The sequence below is a fragment of the Felis catus genome, chromosome C1 (assembly GCF_018350175.1).
Source record: "Felis catus isolate Fca126 chromosome C1, F.catus_Fca126_mat1.0, whole genome shotgun sequence".
NCBI lineage: Eukaryota > Metazoa > Chordata > Mammalia > Carnivora > Felidae > Felis > Felis catus.
This window is the reverse complement of record NC_058375.1, coordinates 36,476,689-36,487,928: the sequence shown is the minus strand read 5'-3', so window position 1 is coordinate 36,487,928 and position 11,240 is coordinate 36,476,689. Positions and strand designations below refer to the sequence as shown.

Sequence of the window (11,240 nt, the reverse complement as noted above, 5' to 3'; positions counted from 1 at the left end):
CACTAGACCCATTTCCACTTTGTTTTCTGTTTCTTGAATATACCAAGTATATGGTAAGTGCTGTACTTTTTGCTTGGATACTCAGACTAATGCCCCCCCACTCTTCTAACCCAGCAAACTACTATCATCTGTCCTGGAGGTTGGAGCTCAGATGTCGCAGTCTCTGAGAAGCCACATTGGGCTTAGGCAACCCTCCCCTGACAGGGGAAAAGTGTGTTATTCACCACTCTATTCTCAGCAGTAACAAAGACCTTGAGTTACATTTGTGTTGACTGAAAGAAACAAGACAAAGATGGTTTCCAAGAGCATGTATTACACAGATCTGAGTGCAAGAAATGGCAAACGACTGTTAGGTTTGCTTTAAAAGCTCATCAGGCACCAATGCCAAGTCCTGATGCTTTTGAGGGCCTGCTGGGTCTCGGCCTCTCCGGAGCAGGCTGGGCCCAGGCTCCTGGGTGAGAGGGCAGCTTCTGCGTGGAATGTCCTGCTTCCTATCACCTGAGGCATCAGGCACTTTGGTGATGCCCAGGGCTGGCTCCTCTTTCTCTATTTGTGCACATTCGGGCTCCCACAGCCAGGTTTGGCGGGGAAACTCACAAGGTGGATGGACCGGCCCAGGGGCACCAGGTGGCCATGACTTCACCTCCTGTCTGGGAGACGGGTTCTCTGAGTGGACTGGAGTTATGGTTTCCAAATCCTGGGAGCTGGCCATCCCACCTTCCATTGTTGCCTTTCTGCTTGGGGATGCCCTGTCTGGACCCTCAATAAGAAATTTCCAGGCCCATGGGCCTGGTTCTCCAGAGGTCGAGGCGACAGCAGAGGGACTGGTAGGGAGAAGTCCTGAAGAGCTAGGACAAAGTGCTGTTAGTGCCTGGGTATGGAAGTGCTGGGCCTTCCAGCAGCCTTCAGGAGGGATAGGGTCTGTGGGTCCAGCCTTAACTAGGCTGGGGGCCGGTGATGAGGAGCTGGCAGCCTCTTCAAAGGCTTGTGGGATCCCAAGCCTCCTCTGGGGGACACTGGGGCCTTCCATTCCGGGATCCTTCAGTGTGATCTCTGTCAACAGGCCTGGGGCCGCTGAGCCCTGGCTCTTGGGGTCCCTAGACAAGAAGGCATCCTCTTCCTCACCCTCTCCTGCTCCTCTGAGGGGTGGGTCCCGGCCCACTTCTGGGCTTGGTGCCAAGCTCGGTTCCTGTACACCTTGGCTGTTCTCCGGCCCCTCCTTGGCATCATCCTCTGAAGAGTCAACCTCACGGATGGCTTCCTGCTTCTGCAGCGACTCTCGCCGTTCAGCCCGGTCCTGTCGGAGAGCGCCTAGGGCCCATGAGGGAGAAGACTGCAGCACCCCCTTCCCTGGCAGTGACCCTTTCCCAGACAGCACACTCCTGGTCCCAACCACCTCTAGAGGGCTGACTTCCCTGGGCGGCAGTTCCTTCTTTAGCTCGGGGTGGGGCAGGTCAAGGCTATGCTTCCGAGAAGTGGCTAGCTTCTTCTCGGAAGCAGCAAGCGCAGCTGCCAGTTTCTCAGCTGACTGTACCCTCTTAAGTAGTGGTGAGCGGGGCGGCTCTGCACTCTTGGGTCGTGAGAGCTGCCTGCCCAGAGGAGGCGACAAGTGAAGCTTGGTGGGGAAGGCCTGGGCTCCATGTCCAGAAAGGGGTGATGGGGAGCGCTGGGGTGAAGCTGCTGGCGGTGGGGAAGGGGTATGGGCCAGTGGTGACAGAGGGATGCTGCCGGCCGACTTGCGCCGCGGAGAGCGGTACTGGCGCTGGAGCTTGGGTGCCAGGCCGTGCAGGGAGCTGGGTCGTGTGTGCCCAGAGCCGGCTGGAGAACTGGGCACGCTGGAGCTGGGGGAGCTGCTCTGTGATGAATTTCCTCCCACTTTGCACACACAGACAGACACACAAAGGCAGAACAATGTTAGCTGACAGAAGTGACTGAGGGGCAAGGCAGGGCTAGCCCTAGAATGTCCCAGGATCATCAAGGTGACCCTAGCCAGTGAACCAGAGCCCAGGCTACAGAAATAAAGTCACCCTCCACCCCTGTCACCTCCTCCCTAGGACTGCTGAGTCTTTCAGGGGGAAGGGTGAAGGAGTTTCAGAGTGGGGCCGCAGAGAAGCACAGAGGGCCTATAGGCTCTTTCCTACCTCCCAGGGGCTGTCTCTGTGATGTGCAGGGAGCACTTCATACCTGAATGCAGAGCATCAGGGGTCACCCGGTAGCCCTGAGTGGGAGATCGGGGGGAAAGGCTGTGGCTGTGTGTAGGAGAGCCTGGCCCGCTCTCCCCTGATGATAAGGAGCGGTTAAGGGAGGAAAGGCTACGGCTGGTGTGCAACAGGGATGCCTGCTTGGTGATCTTCCGGAACAGGGAGCTCCTTTTTTTGCTGCAGAGACAAGAGTCAAGGGCTGTGTGAGTTGGTGCACGAGGCATAGCATATACTGGGCCCAATAGCCAGGGCTCCGAGCACACACTAGCACCTAGGTGGCTCAGTCATGCTCACCTTTCTTGCCCATCTTTGCCCCGGCTCCGCTTACTCCTTCGGGCCATCTTGGCCTTATAGCTGCCCTTCCGAGCTGGCCCCACTTTAATGGATGTGTTCTCCAAGGGCGTTGTTGAAATAGACACCTTGTTTCCACTCTGGGGAACAGAGCGTGAACCCAGGCTAAGGCAGGGAACATATTTTTGCTCCTACCCTCACCCTCAGGCATGGCTACCCCACAGCTCTAGCTTTTGTCCCTACATTGACAGGTGTGAACCATAGGCCTGTCTTCCTACTTCACAGATTAGGAAATGGCTCCAACTGGAGCCTGGACAGTTTAGGGTTGGGAAAGTGGAGAAGAGGCTCATTTGTCTTGTTCTTCAGTCCTATCCATGGCTCAGAAGGATCCCTGGGCCTTGGTCAGTGAGAACGCTGCTTTCCAGCAAAAGCCCACTGCTATGGGTGCGTCTGTCTTCAGTGCCATGGGTGTATGCACCCAACTCTCCCAATTCCCCGTAGTAAGTCATAGACTTATAAGGCAGGGTCACTGGGGGACCACGTCAGGTAGCATACCCAGCACTAACCTTCAGAATCAGCTCCACCACTTCTGTGTGCACCAGTCCATGCACAGGCTCCCCGTTGACATGAGTGATGAGGTCACCCTGACGAAGCCCTGCCTCACTGGCTGGACCTCCATCCTCCACGTGCTGCCCCAGGGAGATAACAGTCCTCAGCCTGGAGCCTGAGTGTAAACTGTGGGGCCTGGTTCTGCTGTTCCCCACCCCCACTTTATACCCTGAGGATAGTTTAGGCAGAGAAAGAAGCAGGGACAGACAGGCCCTGATAGGGGGAAGGCAGAACAATGACAAAACTGGGAGACAACAGGTCTGGATGGCCAGACATACCCACACCATGTGGTGCACAGTGTAGACGTCTGAGTCACCCATGTAGACACGGATGGCCCGCAAGGTGAAGCCATACTTCTTGCCAGCTCGGTGGATGACGATGGGGGGCCTCGAGCTGCTGAGGGCTGGCAAAAAGTCCCTGCTTGGAGAAGAGTCCCTGGATGATGGGTTGGATGACTGGGAATGTGGGGACATGGGGCTGGCCAATGGAGAGCAGGTGTGTTCTGGAGAAGGAAAGACAGGACTGAGCAGGTCAGAGGACCCTGGCCTGGCCATACTTCCAGCCCAGCTCCATCTAGGCTAGGCTGCTGATGCCTCACAGCTGTAGTCACAGGCAGAGACTAAGCCCAGGGATGTCTTCACCACAGACTCAAGAGCAGCAAAGCCCCTCACATGCCCAAACCACCCCGCTTGGCCCAGGAGGTGATGGCAGGTAGCACTTACTGAATACATACTTGTATCCATCAGGGGCCATATACGCTCTCTGTACGTATTCATACGTCCCAATTACCCTACGAGCTACCACTAGTAAGTTCTACGATTTTTGATGAGGAACTTGAAACTCAGAGAGGTTAAGCAACTTTGTCAAGGTCAGGAGCCAGGATCTGAATGTAAGCTCTCTGCCTCAGAGCCTGCACTCATTACATAGTGCCATCTCGCCTTGTGGCATATGCACACACAACCTGATACCAATGCACACTTTTAGAGACCTCTCATCTCCTAACAAGGAGGCAGCAGTGACACACAGTCTCTCAGATACCTGCCATGCGCAGACCCTGCCAAAGGCCCACAGAGATTCCAGGGCCCTTCCTGTGAGTTTTATCCTAGTTCCCTGGGGGGGCTTACCTGTAGGAATGAGGAGGGACAGGGTTGTGGCTGAGGCGGACTTGATCACTTTGTTGATGGGGCGAGTGGTGCGCTTTTCTGCTGAGTCCCCGGAGAGCAGTCGGTGGCGGGCCCTGCGTACCGCCAGGTCACTGATGGCCTTGGCTGTGGCTCCTTCAGTCAGCTGTGGGGTCCCACGGCCTCCTCGAGTCTCCAGAGCTGTGGGCCCAAGTGAGCACTGAAACCTGCAATGCAGTGGAGCCTCACCCCCCTGCCTGCCTGCAGCATCCTCCATTCCAGGCCTCCTGGCCACCTGCTGGGCCACACCTGGACTGGAGCTGCAGCTCTGGCCAACAGGCTCCTCATCTAGCTTCAGTCGCCGCTCGACTGGCCGTTCAGGGACAGGCCCAGATACCCCTTCTCCAGATGGGGGTGTCAGAAGCCATGTACCCTCCAGCTGCTGCCTCCTGGGGGTGCTGCTAGCCTCCTCAGGGCCCTCAGGGAAGTGAGGAGCATCCAGGAGACCTGAGCAGCGGCGTCGCACTGTCAGTGGAGGGCTTGAGTCGCTCTCCGTGTGGGATGACTCTGACACTGACAGCCTCTTCCGCAATCTGTGAGACACAAGGCCCAGGGTGAGATAGGCAGGTGGTCTCCTTCCTCCAGCTCAGGCTTCCTGAGGGGCTCACAAGAGTTGTAAGTCATAGAACTTCTTTCCTCTGACATTCCCTTCAGCAGCCATCCCTGGGATACCCCCTCACTGCCACCAGCACTGCCCCACAGCATCTGAATCTCGCCCATGATCTGTAACAACTAATGGATGGCTATGCTGCCCACCCTAGGTGGATTCTGGGTGCTCACATCTCAGGGGAGCCAATCACCCAGCTCCGGTCTCGGCCCTTCAGCCCTGCCAGGCCATCAGAGCGGTCGTCCTTCTCCTCACTCAGGCTGCGCTTGGTGGGGGGTGGTACCCGGCGCTCCTCAAGCAGGGACAGCCGCTCCATGCTACTGTACACCTGTGGGCACAGAGTCTGTGCCAGGGACAGGCCCCAACAGCCACACCTCCCAAAAGTATCCTTGGCACCTGAAACCCAGGAATTGGAACCAGTTTTCCCCTTCCCTCCTCCATACCAGATGAACAATTCGAGGAAGCGGCTATTCCACTGGCCTGACTGGGCCTCACCCCTGGCATCTCTGATGTCAGGGCCTGGAGTGGTTCTTGCGATATCTGTCATATGCAGGCTGGGCCCCTTCTTCCTCTTTTCCTAGGGGTAGCCCCGTCACATGCTCCCCCCAACCTGCCCCAGGCATATTCCTTGACAGGTCCTCTTCTCCCAGTCCTCCCCAGCCTGGGCCTGCTCCATCGCACCTTGCTGAACCTTGGAGAGCACGATGAGAACTGGCGGATCTCCAGGCAGCCATCCTCACTCACTTCTTCCTCATCCTCTGAGTCCACGTGGTGGTAGCGCTCAGAGCGGGCTGGGTCAGACACACAGGACAGTTCCCTTTAGAGGCCCTGGGTGGTGCCTCCTTTTGACCTTTATCAGACCTCAGAGGGCTGGAGAAGTGACTCCCAGTACCAAGTGGAGGGTGCACAGGTGTTTCTGGGCAAACAGGTAGGATCCCCACTTCTCCCCATCCCACCAGTGGCCTTACTGTCAAAGTAGCTGGTATCATCCTCTGACTCCAGTTGAGGAATAAATTCAGCCTTCTGGCGAAGAAGTCCTGTCCAGTCCAGACCAGTAAAGAACGGATGCTGCTTCACCTCAGAAGCACTGCCTGTGGACAGGGAGGGTGTGGGCGAGGCGCAGGATGAGCTGTGTGGAGTCCAGGCCAGCAAGTCCAGTGAGAACCCAGACCTCAAGAGGCCAGTCCTGAATGCCTCGGCTATGGCACCTTTCTCCTTGTGCTCACAGGAGCAGGGCAGTCTCAGGATCAGATGCGCTGCCCATATCTGAAGCCTGAGCTTCCCGGTTGCATGGACTCAACCTCCCTCTTCCCTCTTCCAAGTTGTGAGAAAGGTCAGTGGGGCCTGTCCTACCTGCACCCAATCTCTCCAGAGGGTTCTGGTGGAGCAGTTTAGAGGTGAGGTCCTGGGCATCTGGCGGCAGTGCATCCTCCCCCTCAGGCCACACAATCTCATCTGAAGAGTTAGGGGTAAGAGGGAAGGAGTGGTTTAGAGAAGGGTCTCAGAGGTTGCAGGCAGGCAGAGTGGGGAGATAAAGAAGAGGGTTCTGTGGTAAGACATGGGTAGGGAGGCATAACGGGCCCAGCCCAGAGCCACTGAAAGCCTTGCCCAGGACCCAACTCCTTAAGTTCTATAGGTTCCTGCCCTCCTAGGGGGTCGCACATACCCTAGCCCGAAGCTTGCTCTTGATCCAGGACTTCCCCTGTCCTGAAGCTCCAGCTCACCCTGCCTTTACACTTCAGACACTAGTATACTCACACATACACAACACAGGCATATGGGGGATACATGAACACAAATAGAACAAGCCCCACATGACACACACAGTGCACATGTACCCACACACATTCGCATCTAAGAGGCAAACATACTACACATACACACAAATTCAGAACAAGAACTCATAAGCCTCACAGGTGCATGTGTAAATCATATTTGTGGATCCAGACTCTGTCTCCCCAGTATGCCAGGGTGATGGTACCTACCACTGATCACTTGCCCAAAGAGCTCCTCCGGAGTATCTCCAAAGAAAGGGACGCAACCCACCAGGAACTCATACAGGATTATGCCCATGGCCCACCAGTCCACTGGCTTCCCATAGCCCTGACGCAGGATCACCTCAGGCGCAATGTACTCCGGGGTCCCGCATACCTGGGCACAGAGAAGCCAGGCTGGCTCAGCATCCTGAGGTAGCTCATTGGCATAATGGCTGAAGAAGTGGGGATGTTCCCACCTCTGGAGAAGAAAGTCTCTGAAGGAAGACTTGGCTTACTTTGGTTAAAGAACAAGATCAATAGGAACCCAGGGTATCGGATTTGGAACTGTTGGTGGAGTGAATTTACATACTTCCTAACTAACCAAAACATACACTTCTAGCCTGGAACAACCACTCCCTGAGCCCTTAACAACTCTTTCTGGCATCTTGTTCCCATAACTGGCCTCTGTCCTCCAGCCTCTCAAAGGACAGACCCTATAGTTAGTCACATGACTACTACAGGGACTTGCAAATAGTCACAACCTGAACTGTCAAATCAAGGAACATCCAGAGGCTACTCTCAAGAAGCTGGACCATAATCCAGTGGAGACTTGGAGCAGTGTTCCAAGAACAGGCTCCAGAAGAGCCTTGCCCTTGACCGAGGCTATAGGAGGTTCAGGACAAATCTCAGGTTAGTCTCTGAGAGTAACAATGGTTATACGACCTATTTTCTCCAAACCCTGAGGAAGATGATTTTGGATTTTATATCCATATGATTCTTGTGGCCCACCCTATTTTCCAAATGTGCTACCTACCTCAATACCTCCGTGGAACCAAAAGGTGGAAAAGATAGGAGCTCCCAGTCTTAATATCTAGCTAAGTATATGGCCCCCTACCCTTATTCTGAAGTCTGGAACTCAACTCCCAAGGTCTCAACTATCCTTCTGTACCTGCTTGTCCAGGAACTCCCGGGCATCCTTTTCAATGTGGCCCTCATACAAGTTTGTTGTCAGGCTCATGAGGCCAATTTTAGAAAGGCCAAAGTCAGTAAGCTTGATGTGCCCCATGGATGTAATCAGGAGGCTGGGAAACCAGAGAAACAAAAGTATAGGGTTATTTCCTAGTTTTCTAAGAGTGCTGATTTTTTATATGCCAAAATTTCCCAGTCAGGCTTCCACAGGGTTCCTGTGGGATATAAGCAGGGTAGCTTCATCAAGGAGACCGGCCCCTATGAAAAAAAAAAAAAATCTCTGGCTTTGTGAGTACTACATTCTGCACAAGAACTAACCTGCCTTTTGCCCATTCCCCCAACTCATTAATGTTTACTCCCCTCAACTGTATTCTATGCTGGGGGCAAGTACCAGCCAGCTGACGGACTGACTTTCTTCCACAGAAAGATCAGCCGCATCCCAAGGCTCTAGCCATACCCAGCCCTCTTTTCTCACTGGGTGTCTCACGATACCCAGACTCAGGGAGAGGCGAAAGGGGTGAATCATCTTGCTCCATGTGCACAGCTGGTTTTAAAATTTTTTAAAGCTTATTTATTTTGAGAGAGAGAGAGAGAGAGACACACACACAGAGAGACAGAGAGAGAACAAGCAGGGGAGGGGCAGAGAGAAGGAGAGACGAGGGGCAGAGAGGAGGAGAGACAGAATCCCGAGCAGGTTTTGCTCTGTCGGTGCAGAGCCTGATGCCGGGGCTTGAACTCATGAACTGTGAGATCATGACCTGAGCCAAGATCAAGAGTTGGTCACTTAACTCACCGCGCCACCCAGGCACCTCTCCACAGCTGGTTTTAAAGGAGGGTTGATTGGGAGAAACCAGAAATAAGATCTCACAGAGAATGGTCTCTCTGTTCTCCCATTACATACTCTGCTGGGACCATTTCATTTCATGACAAAGGCTTCACCCTGCCACCCCTTTATTCTGATTCCCAAATCAGCATCTGACTTCTTTTATGAGCTTCATGACTACTAACTGCCCAGATGTCTTATGGACACCATGAACTCAACCTGTCCAAAACAGAGTCACACCGCCTAAGTGGTCTTCTCAGAAAATGATTTTTGTTATCTCCGAGTTCTGTGACAAGTAGTTTATTACTTATAAAAATATCCTGGCTCCCAAAAGGTCTTACACAGTAACTAATGCAACAAAGACCAGTATTAATAATTAAAAAATAAATTAAATAATTAATTTATTATTAATTAAAAACAGTTGATTAATAATTGATAATGAATAAGCAATTAATAAATAATTAATAAAATAATAAAATAATTAATAAAATAATTAAAAATTATCCCCAATTTTTTAAGAGGAGGAACATGAGGTTCAGAGAGGTTTAATGAAAAGACCCAAACTCACAGAGTTAACAACGGGTCATTTGAACTCAGGTCTGTCTAGTGTCAAAGCCACTTTTCACAAAAGAGGCTATTCCCCATGCATTAGTCCTGAGCTAGAAGTCTGGATGACATCCCAGACTCCTGCTCCCCTGCTTCTCTTCCACCACCCACCCCAACCTTTTGGTTTCCTTTCTACTTCTTAACACTATCCCCTCTCTTCTGCATCCTGCAGGTGTGGTTGTTTTGGGCCTGATCTACTGCAACAGCCTCACCACCTTTTCCACTGCACAGTGGACTCTCTAAACCTAAACTCTGTCATTCTATCATACCTTTGGCTAACAGGCCCTTTGAAAACTTGTTAGGACCCTTTTATTTTATTTTATTTTATTTTATATGTTTATTTTTGAGAGAGACAGAGGGAGAGACAGAGAGTGAATGGGGAGGGGCAGAAAGAGAGTAGGAGACACAGAATCTGAAGCAGGCTCCAAGGCTCTGAGCTGTCAGCACAGAGCCCGACATGGGGTTCGTACTCATGAATTGTGAGATTGTGACCTGAGCTGAAGTTGGACACTTAACCAACTGAGTCACCCAGGTGCCTCCAACCCTTTAAAATAAAACCCAAACCTAACAAAAAGACCCCTGATGATCTAATCCCTGCCTATCTCTCCAGCCTTCTCTCTTACTACTCTGACCAATTAACGATCTCCATTTCCGCATACTGTAGTTCCTAGGTCTCATTCTCTCACACCTGGGTGGGTGCCTTTGCAAATCCTGTTTCCTGGCTTTAGAAAGCTCCTCTCACCTTTTCCATCTGACTTATGCCTTCCGAGAAGCAGCCTATACTCAGATATTTCTGTTCCCATACTAAACTTATGTTCTATAGGCCAGGGACTATTTTACAGTCCAGATTATAGCGCTTGGCCCAGAGAGGCCAGTAAATGTTAGAACACTTGTTTATCCATCTACTAGATGTGCCGATTCTTTCGTTCCTGCTTGGTTTCTTTAGTGGAGCTTCTCAGTGATTCTTACATGTCACCGAAGTCTTATGTGCCTGCCAGACTTACTGGCAATGGTCTTTGCATCTGGGGTGGTCAGGGGCTAGAGTACTAGGCCTAGACGGACACCCACAAGAGCACTATTTCCTAGCATCCATTCTAGGATAGATTCAAACATGCTGTGTCTGCCTCCATCTATTTAGAGATCCAAGAGAGACCCTGGACAAGGAACCAAGAGTGTGGGCATACTTGTCAGGCTTGAGGTCACGGTGCACGATGCCATAGTTGTGTAAGTACTCCAGGGCTAGCACGGTTTCTGCGAAGTACAGACGCACCATGTCCACAGGCAGGGCCCCGATGTTCTTCAGCAGAGTAGCACAGTCTCCTCCTGCAACAAGCCCAGGCTACCATGAAGGAAGGATCCAGTTCCCTATGGTCTTAGGCTTTATAGTCTCTGAGGTCCCAGAGGAGACAGCCTCACAGAATAGCCTGGTGCTAGAGACTGTGAATCTAGCCCTTCCAACGCTGGTATGGGGGCAGACAGAGTGTGGAGACAAGTAGGCAGCATGGTGAATCTGCCAATGGCTGTCAGGGCCACTGTTCAGGCCAGAGAGGGTAGGAACCCAGGCTTCCGTACTTGTGAGTGGATTTGCAGGGATGCAGCTGCGTTATTTTAGGGTATGAGTCCTGTATATTATAAACACATCTGACCGAGACTTCAGCATTTGTTCACTTATTTTCTTCCTGACAACTATCCTCTGGTTTTCCAGTAAGATAACACCGTAAACTCTCAGCATGTACCCTGAATTAAAAGGGGAGTTTTGTGTTTCAACTTCAAGCCTTAGGCAAAATATCTTTGGCAGTTGTACACAGCAGCGAGAAGGGAAGTGGGAAGGCCACTGGCAAAACTGCTCTCTCTCCCCCATATGCCCCATGATGCTCTTTTATTCCATCCCCAGAACATTTTGTGTTCTCAAGGGGTGATCCCTTCACAAGCCATCAGCCAGGCCAATGGCATTCCTTTCTTCTGAGGGTCCAGATA

General features: G+C 52.3%; 1 protein-coding gene across 9 annotated transcripts in view; it reads right to left on the bottom strand.

The window, feature by feature from the left end:
* Positions 1 to 293: 293 nt before the first annotated feature.
* The window catches only part of MAST2 (microtubule associated serine/threonine kinase 2), a 222,635-nt gene continuing 211,688 nt past the window's right edge, over positions 294 to 11,240 (bottom strand). For 8 of the 9 annotated variants that reach the window (XM_023258635.2, XM_023258636.2, XM_023258638.2 and 5 more), the window contains 14 exons: positions 10,448 to 10,586; positions 7,815 to 7,947; positions 6,875 to 7,040; positions 6,243 to 6,344; positions 5,858 to 5,980; positions 5,571 to 5,680; positions 5,063 to 5,217; positions 4,532 to 4,815; positions 4,226 to 4,423; positions 3,380 to 3,603; positions 3,059 to 3,181; positions 2,496 to 2,632; positions 2,185 to 2,378; positions 294 to 1,875 (listed from right to left, as the gene is read on the bottom strand). In XM_023258635.2, coding sequence (XP_023114403.2) covers positions 350 to 1,875; positions 2,185 to 2,378; positions 2,496 to 2,632; positions 3,059 to 3,181; positions 3,380 to 3,603; positions 4,226 to 4,423; positions 4,532 to 4,815; positions 5,063 to 5,217; positions 5,571 to 5,680; positions 5,858 to 5,980; positions 6,243 to 6,344; positions 6,875 to 7,040; positions 7,815 to 7,947; positions 10,448 to 10,586 — 3,614 coding nt within the window. In that variant the 3' untranslated portion in view covers positions 294 to 349. The remainder of the gene's footprint in view (positions 1,876 to 2,184; positions 2,379 to 2,495; positions 2,633 to 3,058; positions 3,182 to 3,379; positions 3,604 to 4,225; positions 4,424 to 4,531; positions 4,816 to 5,062; positions 5,218 to 5,570; positions 5,681 to 5,857; positions 5,981 to 6,242; positions 6,345 to 6,874; positions 7,041 to 7,814; positions 7,948 to 10,447; positions 10,587 to 11,240) is intronic. The other variant, XM_023258637.2, reaches the window with a different exon arrangement.